At 39.9% G+C, this 23475-nt stretch overlaps 2 protein-coding genes across 7 annotated transcripts in view; one reads left to right on the plus strand and one right to left on the minus strand.

Annotated features, from left to right (window-relative positions):
* Positions 1-1446: 1446 nt before the first annotated feature.
* Positions 1447-17236, minus strand: LOC139368704 (COMM domain-containing protein 7-like). 2 transcript variants are annotated; one of them, XM_071107967.1, is made up of 9 exons: positions 17102-17230; positions 16019-16072; positions 15586-15688; positions 13955-14011; positions 13778-13815; positions 13577-13667; positions 8993-9042; positions 3263-3311; positions 1447-3135 (listed from the first exon to the last, which is right to left on the minus strand). In XM_071107967.1, the coding sequence occupies exons 1-9, from the start codon at positions 17183-17185 to the stop codon at positions 3059-3061; spliced, it is 603 nt and encodes a 200-aa protein (XP_070964068.1). In that variant the 5' UTR covers positions 17186-17230; the 3' UTR covers positions 1447-3058. The 2 variants fall into 2 exon arrangements, with proteins under 2 accessions (XP_070964068.1, XP_070964067.1); XM_071107966.1 differs by lacking the exon at positions 16019-16072 and having other exon boundaries at positions 17102-17236.
* A 4079-nt stretch (positions 17237-21315) lies between these two features.
* Positions 21316-23475, plus strand: part of LOC139368705 (DNA (cytosine-5)-methyltransferase 3B-like) — a 62452-nt gene continuing 60292 nt past the window's right edge. The window contains exon 1 of one of the 5 annotated variants that reach the window (XM_071107970.1): positions 21316-21566. The gene's annotated coding sequence lies outside the window, so the exon portion shown is untranslated. The other 4 variants (XM_071107973.1, XM_071107969.1, XM_071107972.1 and 1 more) reach the window with 4 other exon arrangements.

Genomic DNA, 23475 nt, shown 5'->3' on the forward strand with positions numbered 1-23475 from the left:
TGGTACGGCAACTGGACCGCCCACAACCGCAGGGCTCTCCAGAGGGTGGTGCGGTCTGCACAACGCATCACCGGGGGCAAACTGCCTGCCCATCTACAGCACCCGATGTCACAAGAAGGCCAAAAAGATCATCAAGGACAACAACCACCCGAGCCACTGCCTTTTCACCCCACTACTATCCAGAAGGCGAGGTCAGTACAGGTACATCAAAGCAGGGACCGAGAGACAGAGTGACTGAAAAACAGCTTCTATCTCAAGGCCATCAGACTGTTAAACAGCCATCACTAACACAGTGAGGCTACTGCTTACATACAGACTTTAAATCATTGGCCACTTTAATCAAATCGGTCACTAGTCACTTTAATAGTGTTTACATATCTTGCATTACTCATCTCATATGTATATACTGTATTTTATACCATCTATTGCATCTTGCCAATGCCGCTCTGTCATTCCTCATCCATTTTTTTCGTATTCCATTCCTTTACTTAGATTTGTGTGTATTAGGTAGTCATTGTGGAATTGTTAGATTACTTGTTAGATATTGCTGCACTGTCGGAATTAGAAGCACAAGCATTTCGCTACACTTGCAATAACATCTGCTAACCATGTGTATGTGACCAATAAAATCGGATTCAATTTAATGTAGAAGCGACTCCAAAACGACACAATACATTATTTACCATTCATTTCTATTGGGCACAAAATATTTACCATTCATTTCTATTGGGCACAAAATATTTACCATTCATTTCTATTGGGCACAAAATATTTACCATTCATTTCTATTGGGCACAAAATATTTACCATTCATTTCTATTGGGCACAAAATATTTACCATTCATTTCTATTGGGCACAAAATATTTACCATTCATTTCTATTGGGCACAAAATATTTTGGAACACAACCAAAAAACAGCAAATGCATCCAACAAATTTGTAGTCACAAGCTTGATGTAGTCATTTTGAGCAAGGAATATGGAACTAAATAAACTTTTTACTACACAAGTAAATTTATCAAAATACTTTTGGTCCCCTAAAATGTGGGGACTATGTACAAAAAGTGCTGTAATTTCTAAACGGTTTACCCGATATGGATGAAAATACCCTCAAATTAAAGTTGACAGTCTGCACTATAACCTCATAGTTACTGTGTCATTTCAAATCCAAAGTGCTGGAGTACAGAGCTAAAACAACCACAAAATTGTTTTGGAGCTCACTTAAGTAGAGACCAATATTTCCCTCCTTTCTTCTTCTGAATAGACTTAGTATTGGCTGGGACAAGCACCGACATGCAGGGATTGTCAGGGAGGGAAGAGTGAATAAAAAGTGAAAGAGGAGAAGAGGGGGGATTTTGGGAGGAGGCCAGCAACTTGAGAAACTGAAAGAGTGAGTGAGTAGGGTCAGACAGAAGATATGTTCATAAAGAAGACATTAAACCCAAGATGACTGAATGAGTAATCGAATGAATTGATGACATTGTCATTAAACGTGGAAAGCCATGGCTGATAAGTTACTTAATACAAACAAGTGCAAGATCATATACTGTACATTCACTGAGACAAGTGGAGACAGACATTCCTCTTAAGTTTTACTTCTCCAAAAACAAATCACATTCTGCTCAACATCCTATTTGTCATAATAACCATGTAAGCAGCAATGCAGGCAGTGTTAGGTTGTTTTTGTTTAAACCCAAACCTCTCTCCTAAAGCCTCCATTGTATCTAAATCCAAATGGATTTGCTAGGAAGCTACTAGGAGAGTGGGCTCTTTTCCTTTTTGACCCATTGGTGGTACTGAAAATGGATCCCTGTTTATCCTAATTTTAAAATTAAGTCATACATAGTTGGCTACAATTTCAAATTTCATCCTCCAGAAAAGGCAGTTCTAATAGTACAGTAAATATGGCTAAACTCCAATATACTGAGAGAGAAAAAAATATTTAATATTATTTTTAATTAGGGAAAAAATGTATAAGAGTATATTTATGAAGGACATTGTAAAACAAGAACGGTAAAATTGTCACACAAGCAACTAACAATAGTGTATGGAGGTGTATGATCAATACAAAATGATAACCAACTCATCGCGGCTCTGCCACAAAATTGGTAGAGATTACAATATTAAAGTTGTTTTCTGCTTCAAGCTCTTATTCACAACATTTAATGAATACAGAATGTCCACAAATGACAGATCATTGTTGCAGGCCCAAATGCTAGTATGAACTATTTCCTTTTGGGGAAATGGATGGGTGTACATTTAATGTGACTTCTTGGCTAATTAAGGTATAAAAGTAGGATGGAATAACAACTAGTATTCACATGCTTCTCTCTACAGTGTATTTGGCTCCCCATCGTTGTCTCATGTTGGTGTCAGTGGAATATCTACTGAAACCTGTTATTAGAACCAATTTTACAGTATGTTCTATATCAGCGTAATAACTGACTATCTTGTTGTGTAATTGTCTGAGGATATTATTCAGAATTTCTATCATTCATTCATTATGTGAATACCTACAGCAGACCAATATGACAACATCTGAATACTTTATTTGGAGAGAAAAAAGTAAGTGCAAGTGTGAATCATGTTCCATTTGATTTTGTTAAAAATAAAAAGTTAAGCAAATCAGTAATATAAATGACGAGAGATTGCAAAAAATTGTTACACGTATGCCTCACATCACTTGTCGTGACAGCCAATGGAATTAAAGTCATTGGGTTACAATATAATACTTTCTCGCAAAACAAACTCACGGACAGTTACTAATACACACAAAATCACTACTGCAAAACAATTGTGCACATTTCAAAAGACAAATGTCAAAATAACACAAAAGAAATATTGAAATCTTGGTATGTGAGAACCTGGAAGGTTCATTCAGATTCAGTATGTTCTATTTTGAACTGCATGCATGCCCCAAATTGCCCCTGTTCACTATAAAGGGAATAGAGTGCCAATTGGGATCCATCCAGTGTCAATCACTTCCATCTCCTCTTTTGTTTTCTGCTGCTCCTCTAGGACACATATTCAGTACATGCTCTTGCTACTGGCGATCAGGCTCAGCTGAAACAGTCCATACTGGCTTTGGCCCTCTCCATTTCATGGAGAAAGTTGTAAAACTGGGGGAGGGTCAACTCTAAAAGAAAAATTTTAAAAAATAACAACAAAAAAAACAGACCAAAATCTGTGAATGATACCAAGAACAATAAGCAAAGTGAACCAATGACATACTGACTGGGGTACAGTACGAGTTAGAGACTCACCCATGTAGACATTTTCAGTTGAGTTCCCCTTTCTGATGACCAACTTAAGCTGGAAGAGACATATATATATATATATTTTCAAATAGTGCAGTAGAAAACAGCAATGTGCCAATGTCTTTGAAACATTAGACATTGGTGAGGACAGATTGTGTATATTGTGCTAGTACTAAACATATGCTCATGCTATGCTCATTCAGAGTGCTACTTTCACTGTGTGTGGACATACTTTTGTCAACACATTAAAGCGGCTGAAGGGGAGAAATACAGTATTAGCAGTCCGCAGGAATTTTGACAAGTAGGAAGGCAGACCACGAAAACTAACGGCTAAGTCTGTTGTCATAGCGATCTATCACACCTTCATCGGTCAGTCAGTTAATCCATAAACCTGTAACATTCATAATTCACACTTCTTACAATAAAATGTTACTGTCCATCAGCCTTATTTTAACCTCTACGCTATGGGTTTATGGTCTAGACCAGGGGTGTCAAAGTCAAATGGACGGAGGGCCAAATAAAAAAATCAGCTACAAGACGAGGGCCGGACTGTTCGAATGTTCATTGAAAAAATTTTAAATGACGCATATAGTCTAGTGAACCTAATTGAACCTACTGAAAACCTAACAAATATATTACAATATGATCAGATAAATAAAGCAATATTTTCTTATGGCTCTGTCAGTAATCTTTAATTTTCAACAGACACAAAAGACAAATTTCCTTTATATAAATATCCCCATAACATGAACATTAAATGAAAGAAACCGGTATTCAAGGCACCATCAGTAGACTATATTTTCTATTTTAGCAAAAGTGGGCTAAATTTACTTCAAAGAAAAAACAATAATAGCAATTTTCTATCATCCACTCAACTGAAATATTTTTAAAATATAATTGGATTGAAATACAAAAAAATAAAGTGCAAAAATCTATTAATCAAAAACAACACTTTGTTTAAGGAGAAGTAACATGCAGTGAAAACAAATATTAAATTTTAACTTTTAAACTTGAACTGAGTAAAAACTCTAAATATGTGATTGCACAGTAATGTTCACTTGTTTGAGGTTGAGGGTGATACTTGGTGGTGTCCCATCTTTTCCACAAGTTCATCAATGTTCGGGGTAAGGCTCTGAGCTGAAGAAATCCTCAGAATTGAGTGGAGGTGTTCAGCAGTAAGTCGACTTCTGTGTGATGTTTTGTTCAGGTTCATCAAAGAAAACAGTTGTTCACACAGGTATGTGCTGCCAAACATAGACAACGTTTGAGCAGCCTGGATGCGCAGCTGGGGCATTGTGCCGGGGAGGAAACGGGCGAACTCCGCAGCACCCACTGCCGCATATTTTGCCCTCAGTGCATCATTGCATTGGAGGTCAATCAACTCCATTTGGAGGTTTGGTGGTGAGCTTTCCACGTCAACAGCAAATGGGTTACCGAGCAGTTCCAACCTGCTTTTTTGTGCTTCAAAGTCAGCAAATCGGCATCGAAAGTCAGCGGCAAGCATACCTATTTTATCAGCCAACTGTGTGCTCGGGAACGCACTGGTAGAGAGCTTCTCTTTCATGGTCTGGCAGCTGGGAAAGTGGCTCAAATTTTCTTTCCGCATCTGCGTCTCCCACAGAGTCAGTTTGGTTTTAAATGCCTTCACTGTACTGTACATATCAGAGATGACACGATCCCGACCCTGCAGCTGCAAGTTTATTGCATTCAGATGACTCGTAATGTCACACAGAAAAGCCATTTCACACAGAAACATTTCGTCTCGGAGTTGTGTTGTGTCTTTCCCTTTGCTGTCCAAGAACAGACAAATCTCCTCACGAAGCTCGAAACATCTTTGAAGCACCTTTCCCTGGCTTAGCCATCGCACCTCTGTGTGATAAGGCAAATCACCATGCTCCGTTTCTAACTCCGTCAGAAATGCCTTGAACTGGCGGTGATTCAAACCTTTGGCTCTGATAAAGTTAACTGTGCGCGTGATGATGCTCATTACATGCTCCATTTTCAAGGCTTTACCGCACAACGCTTCCTGGTGTATGATACAATGATAAGCTGTCAGCTCACCTGTCGCGTTTTCCTCTTGCATCTTTTCCCGTATCTTCGCCACCAGTCCGCTCCTGTGTCCACACATCGCAGGTGCTCCGTCGGTTGTCAAACCCACGAGTTTTTCCCAAGGCAGCTCCATCTCATTTACACATCTTGACACCTCTTCATACAAATCATGCCCCGTAGTTGTGCCATGCATAGGACGTAAAGCCAAAAACTCCTCTGTCACGCTTAGGTTGGAGTCCACTCCGCGGATGAAAATTGACAACTGGGCAATGTCAGAAATGTCGGTGCTCTCATCCACAGCCAAGGAATATGCAATAAAATCTTTTCCCTTTTTCACAAGCTGCTCTTTTAGATTGATGGACAACTGGTCTACTCTCTCGGCAATGGTGTTTCTGCTCAGACTCACATTTAAAAAGAGTTGCCTTTTTTCTGGGCAAACTTCGTCACAAACTTTAATCATGCAGTTTTTGATGAAATCCCCCTCCGTAAATGGCCGGGCTGATTTAGCGATCTCTTCTGCCAAAATAAAACTGGCCTTGACAGTTGCGTCCGCGTGTGTGTCCGCGTGTTTCGTTTCATAATGTCGTCTCAGATTATACTCTTTCAGTACCGCCACACTTTCTCCACACAGAAGACACACAGGTTTTCCAGCTACCTTCGTGAACATATACTCCGACTCCCACCTTGTTTGAAACCCCCGGTTCTCAGTATCCACCTTCCGTTTTGCCATTTTTGATGGGTATCTGAAAGTTAATTTTACTGTGATGCTGACGACTGCTGTGCCAATAAATATTGAAATGAAGCAGCCTACTGCTCGGTGCGTCACCTTTGCATTGTGGGAAATGTAGTATTGGTGCGTGTAAAAGATCTGCGGGCTGCCGGCTTGCTGCGGGCCGGTTCTAATAATAAATCAAGATCATCCCAGGGGCCGTAAAAAACCTTCTTGCGGGCCGGATGTGGCCCGCGGGCCTTGACTCTGACATATGTGGTCTAGACAGTAGATACACACTGAATCCATATTGTATTAGCCATATTTGAGAACCTGGTCAATCTATTCAGAAAGTACTCACACTCCTAGACTTTTTCCACATTTTGTTTCATTACAGCCTGCATTGAAAATGGATTGAATAGAGATTGTGTCACTGGCCTACACACAATACCGCATAATATCAAAGTGGAATTATGTTTATTAGAATAAGTTACAAATTAATAAAATATGAAAAGCTGAAATGTCTTGAGTCAATAAGTATTCAACCTCTTTGTTATGGCAAGCTTAAGTTCAGGAGTAAAAATGTGCTTAACAAGTCACAATAAGTTGCATGGACTGCAATAATAGTCTTTCAAAAATCATTGTAAACACTCTCATCTCGCTACCCCACACATACAATTATCTGTAAGGTCCCTCAGTCGAGCAGTGAATTTCAAACATTGATTCAACCATAAAGACCAGGGAGGTTTTCCCAATGCCTCGCAAAGGGCACCTATTGGTAGATTGGTTAAAAAATATATATATATATATATAGTGCCTTGCGAAAGTATTCGGCCCCCTTGAACTTTGCGACCTTTTGCCACATTTCAGGCTTCAAACATAAAGATATAAAACTGTATTTTTTTGTGAAGAATCAACAACAAGTGGGACACAATCATGAAGTGGAACGACATTTATTGGATATTTCAAACTTTTTTAACAAATCAAAAACTGAAAAATTGGGCGTGCAAAATTATTCAGCCCCCTTAAGTTAATACTTTGTAGCGCCAACTTTTGCTGCGATTACAGCTGTAAGTCGCTTGGGGTATGTCTCTATCAGTTTTGCACATCGAGAGACTGACATTTTTTCCCATTCCTCCTTGCAAAACAGCTCGAGCTCAGTGAGGTTGGATGGAGAGCATTTGTGAACAGCAGTTTTCAGTTCTTTCCACAGATTCTCGATTGGATTCAGGTCTGGACTTTGACTTGGCCATTCTAACACCTGGATATGTTTATTTTTGAACCATTCCATTGTAGATTTTGCTTTATGTTTTGGATCATTGTCTTGTTGGAAGACAAATCTCCGTCCCAGTCTCAGGTCTTTTGCAGACTCCATCAGGTTCTTCCAGAATGGTCCTGTATTTGGCTCCATCCATCTTCCCATCAATTTTAACCATCTTCCCTGTCCCTGCTGAAGAAAAGCAGGCCCAAACCATGATGCTGCCACCACCATGTTTGACAGTGGGTATGGTGTGTTCAGGGTGATGAGCTGTGTTGCTTTTACATAACGTTTTGCATTGTTGCCAAAAAGTTCAATTTTGGTTTCATCTGACCAGAGCACCTTCTTCCACATGTTTGGTGTGTCTCCCAGGTGGCTTGTGGCAAACTTTAAACGACACTTTTTATGGATATCTTTAAGAAATGGCTTTCTTCTTGCCACTCTTCCATAAAGGCCAGATTTGTGCAATATACGACTGATTGTTGTCCTATGGACAGAGTCTCCCACCTCAGCTGTAGATCTCTGCAGTTCATCCAGAGTGATCATGGGCCTCTTGGCTGCATCTCTGATCAGTCTTCTCCTTGTATGAGCTGAAGGTTTAGAGGGACGGCCAGGTCTTGGTAGATTTGCAGTGGTCTGATACTCCTTCCATTTCAATATTATCGCTTGCACAGTGCTCCTTGGGATGTTTAAAGCTTGGGAAATATTTTTGTATCCAAATCCGGCTTTTAACTTCTTCACAACAGTATCTCGGACCTGCCTGGTGTGTTCCTTGTTCTTCATGATGCTCTCTTCGCTTTTAACGGACCTCTGAGACTATCACAGTGCAGGTGCATTTATACGGAGACTTGATTACACACAGGTGGATTGTATTTATCATCATTAGTCATTTAGGTCAACATTGGATCATTCAGAGATCCTCACTGAACTTCTGGAGAGAGTTTGCTGCACTGAAAGTAAAGGGGCTGAATAATTTTGCACGCCCAATTTTTCAGTTTTTGATTTGTTAAAAAAGTTTGAAATATCCAATAAATGTCATTTATTGTCATCGGCAAGGACTAGGGAGTTTTTTAGGATAAAAATAAATGGAATAAAGCGAAGGCAAAATCCTATAGGAAAACATTGTTCAGTCTGCTTTCCAACAGACACTGGGAAACAAATTCACCTTTCAGCAGGACAATAACCTAAAACACAAGGCCAAATATACACAAGGAGTTGCTTACCAAGACGACATAAAATGTTCTTGAGTGGCCTAGTTACAGTTTTGACTTAAATCAGCTTGAAAATATATGGCAAGACTTGAACATGTCTCTTTAGCAATGATCAACAACCAACTTGACAGACCTTGATTAAAAAAATTTAAAAAATATATTGTACAATCCAGGTGTGCAAAGCTCTTAGAGACTTTCCAGAACGACTCACAGCTGTAATCGCTGCCAAAGGTGATTCTAACATATATTGACTCAGGGGTGTAAATACATATGTAAATTAGATATTTCTGTATTTAATTTTCAATAAATTAGCAAACATTTCTAAAAACATGTTTTCACTATCATTATGGGGTATTGTGTGTAGTTGGGTGAGAATTTTTAAAATGTTAAATAAATTTTCAATTCAGGCTGTAACACAATAAAATGTGGAATAAGTCAAGGGGTATGGATATTTTCTGAAGGCACTGTACATTTATTCTATATGTAATCATGATGGCAACAAATAATACCTGTAGAAAGGTGTTTCCAACTTTCTGAAGTTCACTCGTCCCCACGGTCACTATGGAGACAGACAACATTCAATCACAATGCCTTATTGTCCATATTGTAATTGAACTGCACTTTTAACTATCAAGAGAGGGAGGCATTTAGCTTGGCTTCAGCCAAGTGCTCGAGACACGTGGATTATAGACATGCGCAGATGCCTGAGCAATAATAGGGATGCCTGAGCAGTAATTTGTTAAATGAAGATTGTACTTAGCATACTCACGTATAGTACTTAGCATAATCGTTACTTAGTATAGTGAATACTGATTGGTTGAGTCATTAGGCCACTGTTAAATCTTTCAGTTTAGACCATTCACTGATCACAAACATTTTATGTATCGTTGTACACCTAATCACAACAGATAACTTAATGAGTCTAAAGCCAACAAACCACAATAGCATGCTCTGCTCATGTTGTCGTGCCCAGAGACATATATTTAGAGAGTTAGGTCAACTTTTAGAATTTTGAATATTGTTCTAATTTTAGACTTTCAGTTCCATAACATGGGGAATATTTAAACAGTGCTATGTTAATGGAAAGCTAACATGACTTTGCCTGACGACTCAAACGGAATGGTTCCTCTGCGCTATGTTCGCTACATACTTCAGTGAGACTGCCATCGTTGAAGTAGTTTGTGATGATGGTTGTTGAACAAAACAAAGTAATCAGCGATTGGATCCTCTAAGCCAGGTATTCCCCAGAGGTATGCGCAATGCCGTCTGGGGTACGCCAAATAAAAATGTGATTTTTTTTCTTCAACAAAAAATATTTTTCTTAACATTTTCATACAGTACATTTATATTTTCCAACAGGGCTATACATTTAGGTGAGGTTTTTCTCTCGCCTGAGTAGCCTCATTTCACTGCCAACAATAAAATGAAACCATCTAGTGTTCAGCGCAATAAAAACAATGTCAAATACAGGTAGCCTAGTTAAATAATTAACATCAAATCACATTAACCATTACTCTCGCGGGAAACTTCACTCTCGCACAGACATTTAGAAATGAAACATGACAATTTGAAAAATAAGCCACAGGAGTTTGAGGAAGAATAAAGACAACTTTCGAGTAGTAAGACGTATAAAAGCAACAGATACCATTAACCTCTTGGAACTCCCCATACCGGATCCGGTATCAGGAATACAGACTCAAGCTCATTACCATAACGCAACGTTAACTATTCATGAAAATCGCAAATGAAATGAAATAAATATGCCATCTCGCAAGCTTAGCCTTTTGTAAACAAAACTGTCATCTCAGATTTTCAAAATATGCTTCTCAACCATAGGAAAACAATAATTTGTGTAACAGTAGCTAGCAAACAAAGGATTTAGCGTTAGCATTAGCGTTAGCATCCAGCACGCAACATTTCAACAAAAACATAAAAGCCTTCAAATAAAATCATTTACCTTTGAAGAACTTCTGATGTTTTCAATGAGGATACTCTCAGTTGGATAGCAGATGCTCAGTTTTTCCAAAAAGATTCTTTGTGTATTAGAAATAGCTCCGTTTTATACATCACATTTGGCTACCAAAAAAAAACCGAAAATTCAGTCCTCAAAACGCGAACTTTTTTCCAAATTAACTCCATAATATCGACTGAAAACATGGCAAACGCTGTTTAGAATCAATCATCAAGGTGTTTTTCACATATCTCTTCATTGATACATCGTTCTTGGACACATGCTTTCTCCCCTGAATCAAATGGTAAAGTGGAAGCAGCTGGCAATTGCGCACCGAATTCGACGCAGGACACCAGGCGGACACTTGGAAAATGTAGTCTCTTATGGTCAATCTTCCAATGATATGCCTACAAATACGTCACAATGCTGCTAAGACCTTGGGCGAACGACAGAAAGTGTAGGCTCATTCCTTGCGCAATCACAGCCATATAAGGAGACAATGGAAAACAGAGCTTCAGAAATTCTGCTAATTCCTGGGTGATGCATCATCTTGGTTTCGCCTGTAGAATGAGTTCTGGGGTACTTACAGACAAAATCTTTGCAGATTCTGAAACTTCAGAGTGTTTTCTTTCCAAAACGGTCAAGAATATGCATAGTCGAGCATCTTTTCGTGACAAAATATCGCGCTTAAAACGGGAACGTTTTTTATCCAAAAATGAAATAGCGCCCCCAGAGATCCAACAGGTTAATAAGAAGGGGCTAGAAGCATCTTATACGGTGAGCTACTGAGTGGACAGGCAAGCCCCATACTATTGTGGGGGACTTAATTATTCTTGCTGCCACAGATATGGTTGGGACAATGCTGGGGGAAAAGTTTTAAAAAACTATACAGACAATGGCTTCATCAAACAACACTGTTTCACGACACATCAGTGACATGGCAGGAGATGTTTTGAAACAATTACTGCTTATCATACAAGCCAGTGAATTATATGCTTTACAGCTGGACGAGTCAACAGATGTGGCGGGCCTGGCACAGCTCCTGGTATACGTCCGTTACGTTTATGGGGGGGGGGGGGGCAATTAAGAAAGACATCCTCTTCCGCAAACCACTGGAAACCAGGACAACAGGAGAGGATATTTTTAAAGTACTGGACAGCTTTGTGACATCAAATGGACTTTGGTGGTCAAGATGTGTTGGTATCTGTACTGATGGCGCAAAAGCCATGAGAGGGAGACATAGTGGAGTGGTAGCGTGCGTGCAAGCAGTTGCTCCCGATGCCACTTGGGTACACTGCAGCATCCACCGAGAGGCTCTTGCTGCCAAGGGAATGCCTGACAGCTTGAAAGACATTTTGGACACTACAGTGAAAATGGATAACTTTGTTAAAGGAAGGCCCCTGAACTCTCGTGAATTTTCTGCACTATGCAATGATATGGGCAGCGACCATGTAAAGCTTTTACAACATACAGAAGTGCGCTGGTTATCAAGGGGCAAAGAATTTACATGTTTTTTAAATTGAGAGCTTAAAGTTTTCACTGACCATCCTTTTCACGTGTCTGACCGCTTGCATGATGACGAGTTTCTCACACGACTGGCCTAACTGGGTGATGTTTTTTCTCGCCTGAATGATCTCAATCTAGGATTACAGGGACTTTCTGCAACTATATTCAATGCGCAGGACAAAATTGAAAAATTTCTGTCTGCATTAACAAAGACAACACACAGGTCCTTCCATCATTGTATGATTTTTTGTGTGCAAATGAACTCAAGCTTGTCAAATGTGCTATAGCGAAGCACCTGAGTGAGCTGGGTGCGCAATCACGCAGATACTTTCCCGAAAAGGACGACAAAAACAACTGGAGTCGTTATCCCTTTCCATGCCCTGCCTCCAGTCCATTTACTGATATATGAACAAGAGAACCTCATCGAAATTGTAACAAGCGGTTCTGTGAAAATTTAAATCAGAAGCCACTGCCAGATTTATGGATTGGGCTGTGCTCAGAGTATCCTGCCTTGGCAAAACTTGCTGTTAAGACACTGATGCTCTTTGCAACCACGTACCTATGTGAGAGTGGATTCTCGGCCCTCACTAGCAGGAAAACTAAATACAGGCACAGAATGTGTGTGGAAAATGATTTAAGACTGAGACTCTCTCCAAAACAACCCAACATTGCAGAGTTATGTGCATCCTTTCAAGCACACCCTTCTTATTAACCTGTATTCACCATTTTTGATGAACAAATACAATTTTAAAATGTAAAATGGCTAAATAAAGAGCAAAATTATTGATTATTATTTGTGCCCTGGTCCTATAAGAACTCTGTCACTTCCCACGAGCTGGGTTGTGACAAAAACTCACTCATTCTTATGTTTAACAATGAAGGCAGTGGTTCCCAAACTTGTTATAGTCCAGTGTCCCTTCAAACATTCAACCTCCAGCTGCATACAATGAAGGCAAAAAACAACATTTGAGAGTACGCTGACCCTAGAGGAGGTAAGCAGCTGGAGGTTGAATGTTTGAAGAGGTACGGGACTATACAAAGTTTGGGAACCACTGCTCTAAGCAATATCATTTTCAAAACGTTGCTTTACCCACGTGTGTTCTGCCTCTGTCTCAACCCATTGCGGAGAGTTTGGCCCGGAGCAAGAAGCGTTCATGTAAATGCATCATAATGTAGAAACTGCATTGGCCCAACTCTCTAAATACATGGCTCTGTTCGTGCCTATTCAAGTGTATAGAGCAATTTAGTGGCCTTTGTACATCTCAACGAGAAAAGAGAAAGCTGTGCCTCCCCAAAGATAAGCTCCGTATTACCCCCTCTCTCTCTCTCCCCTTCACCCTCATCCTTCATGGAGAGGACCAGGAATAGGCTAATTCATCCATCCCAAATGCACACTATACACAACATCCATCTATCTATAATACGATGAGGGTTATTTACAATGGCAATTCTATCCTTGCCCCCTATTCTTAAAGTATCTCAGAGTAGAAGTACGGATCTAGGATCAGGTCCATCCTGGCCATATAATAAGTATTCATTATTATCGAAAAGGCTAAACTGATCCTAGATCAGCACTACTGTTCTTACAGGCCCTGGTCTTCTGTTCATAAGATGTCAGTCCCTGATTAAGTCTTACCACCAAACTTCCACTCCATGTCCACCAACTGGTTGACCATCAGTGTCTGTCCTACAGCCAGCCTGGACAACACAGGGTAGTGGAGGCTCCACTGAAAAAAAATATATATATAAAAAGTCAATCAATTACCTTTTTTCTCAATTCAGAACTGTACTTAAATAGAGTACTGACACAGCATGGAGGATATGATATCAAATATACCTGTTGTGAAAAATGGTCTGCCTTGTCTTCACTGACTCCTAAAAATGAAAACATTATACAACATTATCTATGTTGCGCAGTGACACTGTAAAACTCATTAATAATGAGGACTGTGGAGACAGGAGTATGGATTAGCTTTGATACATACAGCATATGGTATTTCATATTACAACAGACCTAAAGTGAGAAGGTCCTCTTTGACTTGGTCTTCTGTCAGATTTTTCTTCAGGGAACCTAGAATTTAAAAAAAATCTTGGTTTGAGTTAAATTATACAACACTTTATCCCTTTTGAGTAAATCCATTTGAATTCAATCACCTTTTGACACCACCACTTTTGATTTGAATGAAACCCTACTACATACAGTTGAAGTTGGAAGTTTACATACACCTTAGCCAAACACATTTAAACTCAGTTCCACAATTCCTGACATTTAATTCCAGTAATAATTCCTTGTCTTAGGTCAGTTAGGGTCACCACTTTATTTTAAGAATGTGAAATGTCAGAATAATAGTAGAGAGAATGATTTATTTCAGATTTCATTTCTTTCATCACATTCCCAGTGGGTCAGAAGTTTACATACACTCAATTAGTATTTGGTAGCATTGCCTTTAAATTGTTTAACTTGGGTCAATAGTTTCAGGTAGCCATTCCTCCTGACAGGGCTGGTGTAACTGAATCAGGTTTGTAGGCCTCCTTGCTTAGACACGCTTTTTCAGTTCTGCCCACAAATGTTCTATAGGATTGAGGTCAGGTCTTTGTGATTGCCACTCCAATACCTTGACTTTGTTGTCCTTAAGCCATTTTGCCACAACTTTGGAAGTATGCTTGGGGTCATTGTCCATTTGGAAGACCCATTTGCGACTAAGCTTTAACTTCCTGACTGATGTCTTGAGATGTTGCTTCAATATATCCACATCATTTTTTGCCATCTATTTTGTGAAGTGCACCAGTCCCTCCTGCAGCAAAGCACCCCCACAACATGATGCTGCCACCCCCGTGCTTCACGGTTGGGATGGTGTTCTTCGGTTTGCAAGCCTCCCCCTTTTTCCTCCAAACATAACAATGGGCTTTACGGCCAAACAGTTATATTTTTGTTTCATCAGACCAGAGGATAATTCTACAAAAAGTACGATATTTGTACCTATGTGTAAAGAAGAAGTTGCAGGTCTGTGAGAGCCAGAAATCTTGCTTGTTTGTAGGTGACCAAATACTTATTTTCAACCATAATTTGCAAATAAATTCATTAAAAATCCTACAATGTGATTTTCTGGATTTCTTTTTCTCATTTTGTCTGTCATAGTTGAAGTGTACCTATGATGAAAATTACAGGCCTCTCATCTTTTTAAGTGGGAGAACTTGCACAATTGGTGGCTGACTAAATACTTTTTTGCCCCACTGTGTGTCGCGCTGCATGGGGCAAATGGTAGTCACACCAGATACTGACTGACTTTCTGATCCACGCCCCTACTTTTTTTTTTAAGGTATCTGTGACCAGCAGATGCATATCTGTATTCCCAGTCATGTGAAATCCATAGATTGGGGCCTAATTTATTTATTTAAATTGACTGATTTCCTTATATGAACTGTAACTACATTTTGCATTTACATTTTTTCTCTCTATGGTGGTAACAGTATGGACCACAAAAAATGACATTTTCCTTGATATACCATATATCTAAGATGTGTGATGGAATCTTTACAATATTTTGGTGTATGTGTATTTCATGTTGTACACATTTGAAGCTAAATACAAAAGTTTTTTTTTTTTTTAAATCTGCTTATTTGTGAGTGCTCGGTCAGTCTCACCATGGGGAAGCAGCAGGAGGCTCTTCATGAGGTTCCTCAGTGGGCCTGCACTCATCCCATTCTCTCCTGCAAACTCACTCAGCTGATGCAGGAACCTGTCCGCCTGCATACACAACACAATGAATGAAACACCAGTCAAGTGGCTGTCTGTCCACACAGCACACCATGAATGAAAAAGCTCTTCAAATAATATATTAAATAAGTCTTATTCCTCCCTCCCCCAAAAAATAAAAACTAGCACTTGACTTTTCCTACTTGCACTGACTTTGCTGATAACGGCTTTATTGAGGAAAACATGCATTACTACAACTGTGATATGTGGTTCTCTCACCTAGCTGTCTTAACATGAATGCACTGACTAAGTCGGTCTGGATAAGAGCGTCTGCAAAATGACTAAAATGTCAAAAATAAGTTCATGCATGGGTGTGTTTACCTCTTTTGGCTCCAACAGGAAATTGAAAAGAATCTCAGTCAGACTTGTGAATTGCTACAGGGAAACAGTTTAAAATGTGTTTATTGGCCTCTTCAATACAGTATTTGCTATTTTGCCACAGATCTACTTTGTTGACATGTAAGGCAGGTAAGACCTAATTGGAATTATGAATCATGTGACACTTGCTAGTCATGTGACCCGGGATGTTGACTTAGGCCAGAGAGGATGAGACAAAGTGAGAGGTTTTACTCTGCCTAAATAAAAATCTGTCTATGAAAATATGCCCACAAAGTGAGGAATTTTTGTATAGAGGTCAATGAGAGAGAGTTGAATTTGGTCAACAAAAAATGTAATTGCTAATTTGCTACGTGAGGCTTATTTGATCTAATAGAAATGTCATAATGGTTAGGTTGTTACAAATGCACTGATATAAGTGAGCATTTCTGCAACTTGTTGTGCCCGTTTTCATAGAGAAAAATAGAGGACTCATCATGGATATAACCCATTTTAGCATAGACATTGCCATTTAGGGATTCCACCATTTTAAAGTAGTCAACCGGGTGGGGATTCCTATGAGTTGGGAGCAATCAGTCAAGAAGAAAAAAAATTGAACACTTTAAATAAAATGGAGATGGCCTCAATGGCGCTGCCCATGCTGTCACAGACACTATAATGACACCGATACAAAGATGAGTCCACTATCTCTTAGATCTGTTCTTTGCACGTGTATCTGCCCAGTCTGATCTCGCCTCCTCTAGCCTGCCTTCCATCTTTGAGGACATGTATTTCCATTGTTAGAGCAGTCACTTGACTATCTTGTCAATATAATAGACAATCTTTGCTAAGGAACAAATGTCTATCTTTGTCGACACAAATGTGTTTCATCTTCATTTTGCAACATTGTATCATACTAAAAACAGCATGATTCTATAACAGTTTGACTACTACCGGTATGTCAATTAATTTGTTCCTGAGCAAAGCTTGTCTATTATATTGACTACAAGCATACAGCTAAGATTTGCATGCAATTCACTGTTCTTATCTAACGCTCAAAACGAAAATTTCGAGTTATTGAATGCTCACCTGTTCGTTGAATTTGTTCAAGTTCTGAAAGTCATTGCTCACAGAATCTGGTAAAGTATCTTTGGTAAATTGCAGTTGCAACATTATAGCTGTCGGCCTGGAAATGTTTACTTTAGTGGCTACTTCCGTGATGGTATACTCAAATGAAGCTATCTTGCTATTCAACTCAGCACATTCCATATTTTTATCTTGCCTATACAGTGCATTCAAGGCGGGAAAACTATCAATTGTATTTAAAAAATAATAATAATCGAATTGAAAATATATTTATTACAAAAATACACAATCTGTTGTAAAGTATTTTATGCTTTATTTGTTCATGCATTGTTACAAGTGTGGCAATAGTTAAATACAATGGAAGTGTGACAATCCTCACCTCTAATGCATTAAAGATAACTTGCCTTGGATAACATAGGCCTATTGGAGCAGATTTGGCCTTAAATGGTGCTGTAATTACAATGAAATGAAGTCTATGTGACCAATAACATTTGATTTGATTTGATGAATGGCCATGCCATGTGGTAAATTGTAGCAGTGAAGATTGAACAAGGTGCAATACAAAGGGAGTTGCACCTTGTTCAATCTTCACCGCTACAATTTAGCACATGGCATGGCTATTCATCAAATCAAATGTTATTTGTCACATAGACTTGTTTAGCAGATGTTATTGCGGATATAGCGAAATGATTTTGTGCTTCTAGTTCCGACAGTGCAACAATATCTAACCAGTAAAGAAATGGATTAAGAATATAAAAATATATGGACAAGCAATGTCAGAGCAGCATAAACTAAGATACAGTAGAATAGTGTAGAATACAGAATATGGAATATGAGATGAGTAATGCAAGATATGTAAACATTATTAAAGTGACTAGTGTTCCATTTATTCAAGTGGCTAATGATTTCAAGTCTGTGTATATAGGTAGCAGCTTCTCTTTGCTAGTGATGGCTATTTAACAGTCTGATGGCCTTGAGAGAGAAGCTTTTCATTCTCTCAGTCCCAGTTTTGATGCACCTGTACAGACCTCACTTTTTTTGATCTAACCCTTATTTTACCAGGTAAGTTGGCTGAGAACACATTCTCATTTACAGCAGCGACCTGGGGAATAGTTTCAGGGGAGAGGAGGGGGATGAATTAGCCAATTGTAAACTGGGGATGATTAGGTGATCGTGACGGTATGAGGGCCAGATTGGGAATTTAGCCACGACACCAGGGTTAACACCCCTACTCTTACGATAAGTGCTATAGGATCTTTAGTGACCACAGAGAGTCAGGACACCCATTTAGCATCCCATCTGAAAGACGGCACCCTACACAGGGAAATGTCCCCAATCACTGCCCTAGGGCATTGGGATATTTTTTTTTAGACCAGAGGAAAGGAAGCCTCCTACTGGTCCTCCAACACCACTTCCAGCAGCATCTGGTCTCCCATCCAGGGACTGACCAGGATCAACCCTGTTTATCTTCAGAAGCAAGCCAGCAATGGTATGCTGCCTTCTGGGTGATAACGGGGTGAACAGGCAGTGGCTCAGTTGGTTGTTGTCCTTGATTATCTTTTTGGCAGGTAGTTTGCCCCCGGTGATGTGTTGTGCAGACTTCACCACCCCCTGGAGAGCCCTGCGGATGTGGGCGGTGCAGTTGCCGTGCCAGGAGGTGATACAGCCGACAGGATGCTCTCAATTGTGCATCTGTAAAAGTGTGTTAGGGTTTTAGGCGACAAGCAAATTTCTTCAGCCTCCTGAGGTTGAAGAGGCGTTGTTGCGCCTTCTTAACCACACTGTCTGTGTGAGTGGACCATTTCAGTTTGTCAGTGATGTGTATGCCCAGGAACTTAAAACTTTACACCTTCTCCACTGCTGTCCAGTCGATGTGGATAAGTGGGCTCTGCTGTTTCCTGAAGTCCACGGTCATCTGCTTTGTTTTGTTGACGTTGAGTGAGAGGTTATTTTCCTGGTACCACACTCCCAGAGCCCTCACCTTCTCCCTGTAGGCTGTCTCATTGTTGTTGGTAATCAAGCCTATTACTGTTGTGTCGTCTGAAAACTTGATGAATGAGTTGGAGGTGTGCTTGGCCATGCAATCATGGGTGAACAGAGAGTACAGGAGGGGGCTGAGCACGCACCCTTGTGGGGTCCCAGTGTTGAGGATCAGCAAAGTGGAGGTGTTGTGTCCTACATTCACCACCTGGGGGTGGCCCATCAGGAAGTCCAGTACCCAATTGCACAGGGCGCTGTTCAGACCCAGGGCCTCATGCTTAATGATGAGCTTGGAGGGTACTATGGTGTTGAATGCTGAGCTATAGTCAATAAACAGCATTCTTACATAGGTATTCCTCTTGTCCAGATGGGATAGGGCAGTGTACAGTGTGGTGGTGATTGCATCGTCTGTGTACCTATTGGGGCGGTAAGTAAATTGAAGTGGGTCTAGGGTGACAGGAAGGGTGGAGGTGATATGATCATTGACTAGTCTCTCAAAGCACTTCATGTTGACAGAAGTGAGTGCTACGGGGCGACAGCATCAGTTAAATTAAGTGGTTATGATTTATATTATAGCATCCACATATTGTATTTTGCTTGTACCAATAGGTAAAAGGTATGGTTAGTTGCTACGCACATTATTGGATTCAATAAGGAAAGCCAATTCAAAAGTTTTATTTCAGTCATGAGTCATAGCAATACTCTAATACTGATCTATTGCATTCGTGACAACAGGGCCTACTTATGAATGACGACAATACTCAGACAATGTGGTGAGTTGTGACTGTTCAGTAGGCTAGGCTGTGGGCCTTGTGGTCTGCTTTTGATTTGAGTGGCAACCATATAATAAGTGGGTGTATGCACCCTCAGCAGAGGTTATACACGGTCTGTTAAATCCCCCTATAATCTTCTGGTTTATATCTGATCTAATATCTCATGGACAGACACACATAACATAGCCTAACTGGTATCGAGCAGCTGACGCAATTATGCAATATTTTAGTTCTGGGTTTCAGAAATTGCATCTGGTCAGAAGAGAAGGGGTCAAAGGTCAGGTTTGGTTTGCAAGTAGGATGAACACAGAACATTACACAGGCTACAGTGCAATAACAGAGACACGTAAGACAATAGTGTGATATAATTGAAATGGGCACAGTTATGATTATTATTATATGATTATGTATCTGTTATTATACCAATGGATTTAAAGGTAGTCAGATATTGGGATGAGCAATAAGGTAGCCAGATATTGCAATGAGCAAGATACAAGACTTCGCTCTCACACAATCACACAGAGTATCTGCACATGTGCATGGGTTCGCTTCACGCTTTTGGAATGTGGTAGCTACGGGATTAAAACAGTGGAGAAGTTTAGCCTTGCTCTCCAATGCTCTTAGTTGTTGCGGAAATTGACCCACTATGCTGTTTACTTTGAGCATCTACATTTCATATCGCTGACTCTACCCTTTATACTATTTCAGTATATTAATTCAATGAGCAATCCTTTTCCAGTGACAACATCAAATGTTTGGATGGGTTGGTTTATTGTGAACATTAGGCTTCACGCACTCTCCTAATAAGGACCAGTGGTGGAAAAAGTACCCAATTGTCATACTTGAGTAAAAGTAAAGATACCGTAGTAAAAATTACTCAAGTAAAAGTGAAAGTCACCCAGTAAAATACTACTTGAGTATCAAAAGTAAATGTAATTGCTAAAATGTACTTAAGCATCAAAAGTAAAAGTATAAATAATTGCAAATACCTTATATTAGGCAAACCAGAAGGCACAATTGTTTTATTTACATATAGACAGGGGCATACTCCAACACCCAGATGTAATTTACAAACTAAGCATGTGTGTTTAGTGAGTCCACCAGATCAAAGGAAGTAGGGATGACAAGGGATGTTCTCTTGATAAGTGTGTGAATTGAACTATTTTCCTGTCCTGCTAAGCACTCAAAATGTACTGAGTACTTTTGTGTGTCAGGGAAAATGTATGGAGGAAAATGTACATAATTTTCTTAAGGAATGTAGTGAAGTAAAAGTTGAAAAATATCTAAATAGTAAAGTAACGATACCCACAAAAACGACTTAAGTAGCACTTTAAAGTATTTGTATTTGCCAGCAGGGTAGTAGACCATTGGCAGAACTGCATATAAATGGTGTATAAATGCAATACCTTTGTATTAAGGGTTAACACTGGAAAAGGTAAATCTAGTTTCCATTCAGCTACAGTGTGATTCGAGACCCGGGAAAAGTTACGCCTGAACATTGTGGCACATTGTGGAAAAAAAACGAAGAAAAAAAGATTACAACAGGCAAGTTTGAAAAGAAGAGAACTCCACTTAGATATTTGCCCCACAGGGTATAAAGGCATGCATATGTTGAGGTAAGTAGTGTGACACTTCAAGGCACCTTGGCAAGCAGTGAGAGAGGACCAATCAATCTCAACTCTTCCCCGCTCACCGAACGACTACCCCTGCAACAGGTACATTTTTGTGCAGTTGCCATTTATGATGTGTTTATGCATGCTAGTCTGCAGAACATTATTTAGGAGATCAGTTAACAGCATGCTGTCAGAAACTGGAAGAATTCATGCATGAGGTTTGATAACTTTCTTACTGTTACAGTAATTTGCTCGATAGAGTCAATTTAATTTAAACTTTTTTGCGGAAAGACGTAGGGTAACATTACATTTCGAATCAATTGATGAAACAATGTTGCGTCGATGATTATATAAATTGGAGACAAGGAAGGGAAAATACCCAACATATCCTCAAACATGGTAAATATAAGGATATTTATCCTATAATAAAATAATATGATACTTTTTTTGTATGGGAATGTTATTGCATATGTTATTGCATAGTTTCAATTCAGAGTTGATCTGCGTCACGCGCACTCAGTATTGTATCCTACAGTAGGCTACAGATGTTGCGAGTGGAACGTAATGGATTTTTATGCGTGGGTAGTTTGTGGTTTCCAATCAGGTGGTGATGTATTTATTTTTAGCGTGTCTTGGACGTTTATTTCAACGTTTGATGAACTTCAACTTCACTAATGAAGGGTTAGATTTTTCTTGTGGTATTGGCACAATTTCCTCAAAATCACTATAAATTCGATTGCGCGATTGCGTTGTTTTTCATTCAAACAAGTGCATGTTTCCTACTCCATGCCGTTAGACAGATAGTTTAGTATTTTGTATGGCTTATTTGAAATAATTGTCTTCTGTATGCCTTGATAATCATTCCCTGTAGTGGAATTTCAATTCGAATGCTGAAACATAATATAATAAGCCTATAACCACAGACTAGTCGCTTAAGTATGACACAATTTCGTGGACTGTTGTGCACCTGCGTGGATTTTTTTCAATCAAATTTGCAGTTTTTGAAGTTGGGTCTTTATTCTCGGAGAGTGCCCGCGTTAGTCGTGCGCGTGTCAGCTGTTTGTTCATCCGCACCAAACCGCAATAGCTAATCCAGGGTTTCGTTCCTCGTGACCCCAAGGAGTGCACGTTTTGGTTTTTGATCTAGCACTACACAGCTTTCAAATAATCAACTAATCATCAAGCTTTGATCGTTTTAATAATTTGTGTAGTGTTACGGCAGAAAACAAAACGTGCACCTGAGGAGCGAGTTTGGGAAACAATATAATATAGGCTATGCCACGGTTCTCCAACTGGCAGCATGCAAGTTTTATTTGTCCCCACAAGTTTTCTGAGCAAAAACATTTTTTATTTTATTTTACATGTTTATTGTTGTACAGGTTGGGGACACGCGCCTCAGGGCGAGTGCGGGGAGGAGGCACAGGATACACTGGACCGTGGAGATGCATTGGAGATCCAGAACATAGAGCTGGCTCAATACGTCGTGGCTGGATGCCCATTCTAGCCAGGCAAATGCGAGGAGCTTGAATAGAGCCCACCGGGCTAGAATAGCGCACTGGAGACACCATGCGCATCTCTGCATAACACAGTGCCTAACCAGTTACAAGCTCGAGGAGTTGGCTCAGGTCTCCGACCTGACTCATGCAATCTCCTTGTGTGCCCCCCCCAAACATTTTTTATTGGGGCTGCCTCTCGGGCTTCCGTGCTAGCCGTGTACCTTCCGGTATTTCTCCTCGTAGTATCTCCGTTCCGCTTTCGCTGCCTCCATCTCCTCCTTAGGACGGCGATACTCCCCCGGCTGCGTCCAGGGTCCTGCTCCATCTAATATCTCCTCCCAGGTCCATTTCCCCATTAAGCGCTGTTCCTCCTTTTCACACTGCTTGGTCCTGGTTTGGTGGGTTATTCTGTCACGTTCGTCATAACGAGGAGACCAAGGCGCAGCGTGAAATGAATACATTCTTCTTTATTAAACAAAGAACACTAAACAAACTAACAAAAACAACCGTGACGC

Source organism: Oncorhynchus clarkii, chromosome 16 (assembly GCF_045791955.1).
Source record: "Oncorhynchus clarkii lewisi isolate Uvic-CL-2024 chromosome 16, UVic_Ocla_1.0, whole genome shotgun sequence".
NCBI classification, from domain to species: Eukaryota; Metazoa; Chordata; class Actinopteri; order Salmoniformes; family Salmonidae; genus Oncorhynchus; species Oncorhynchus clarkii.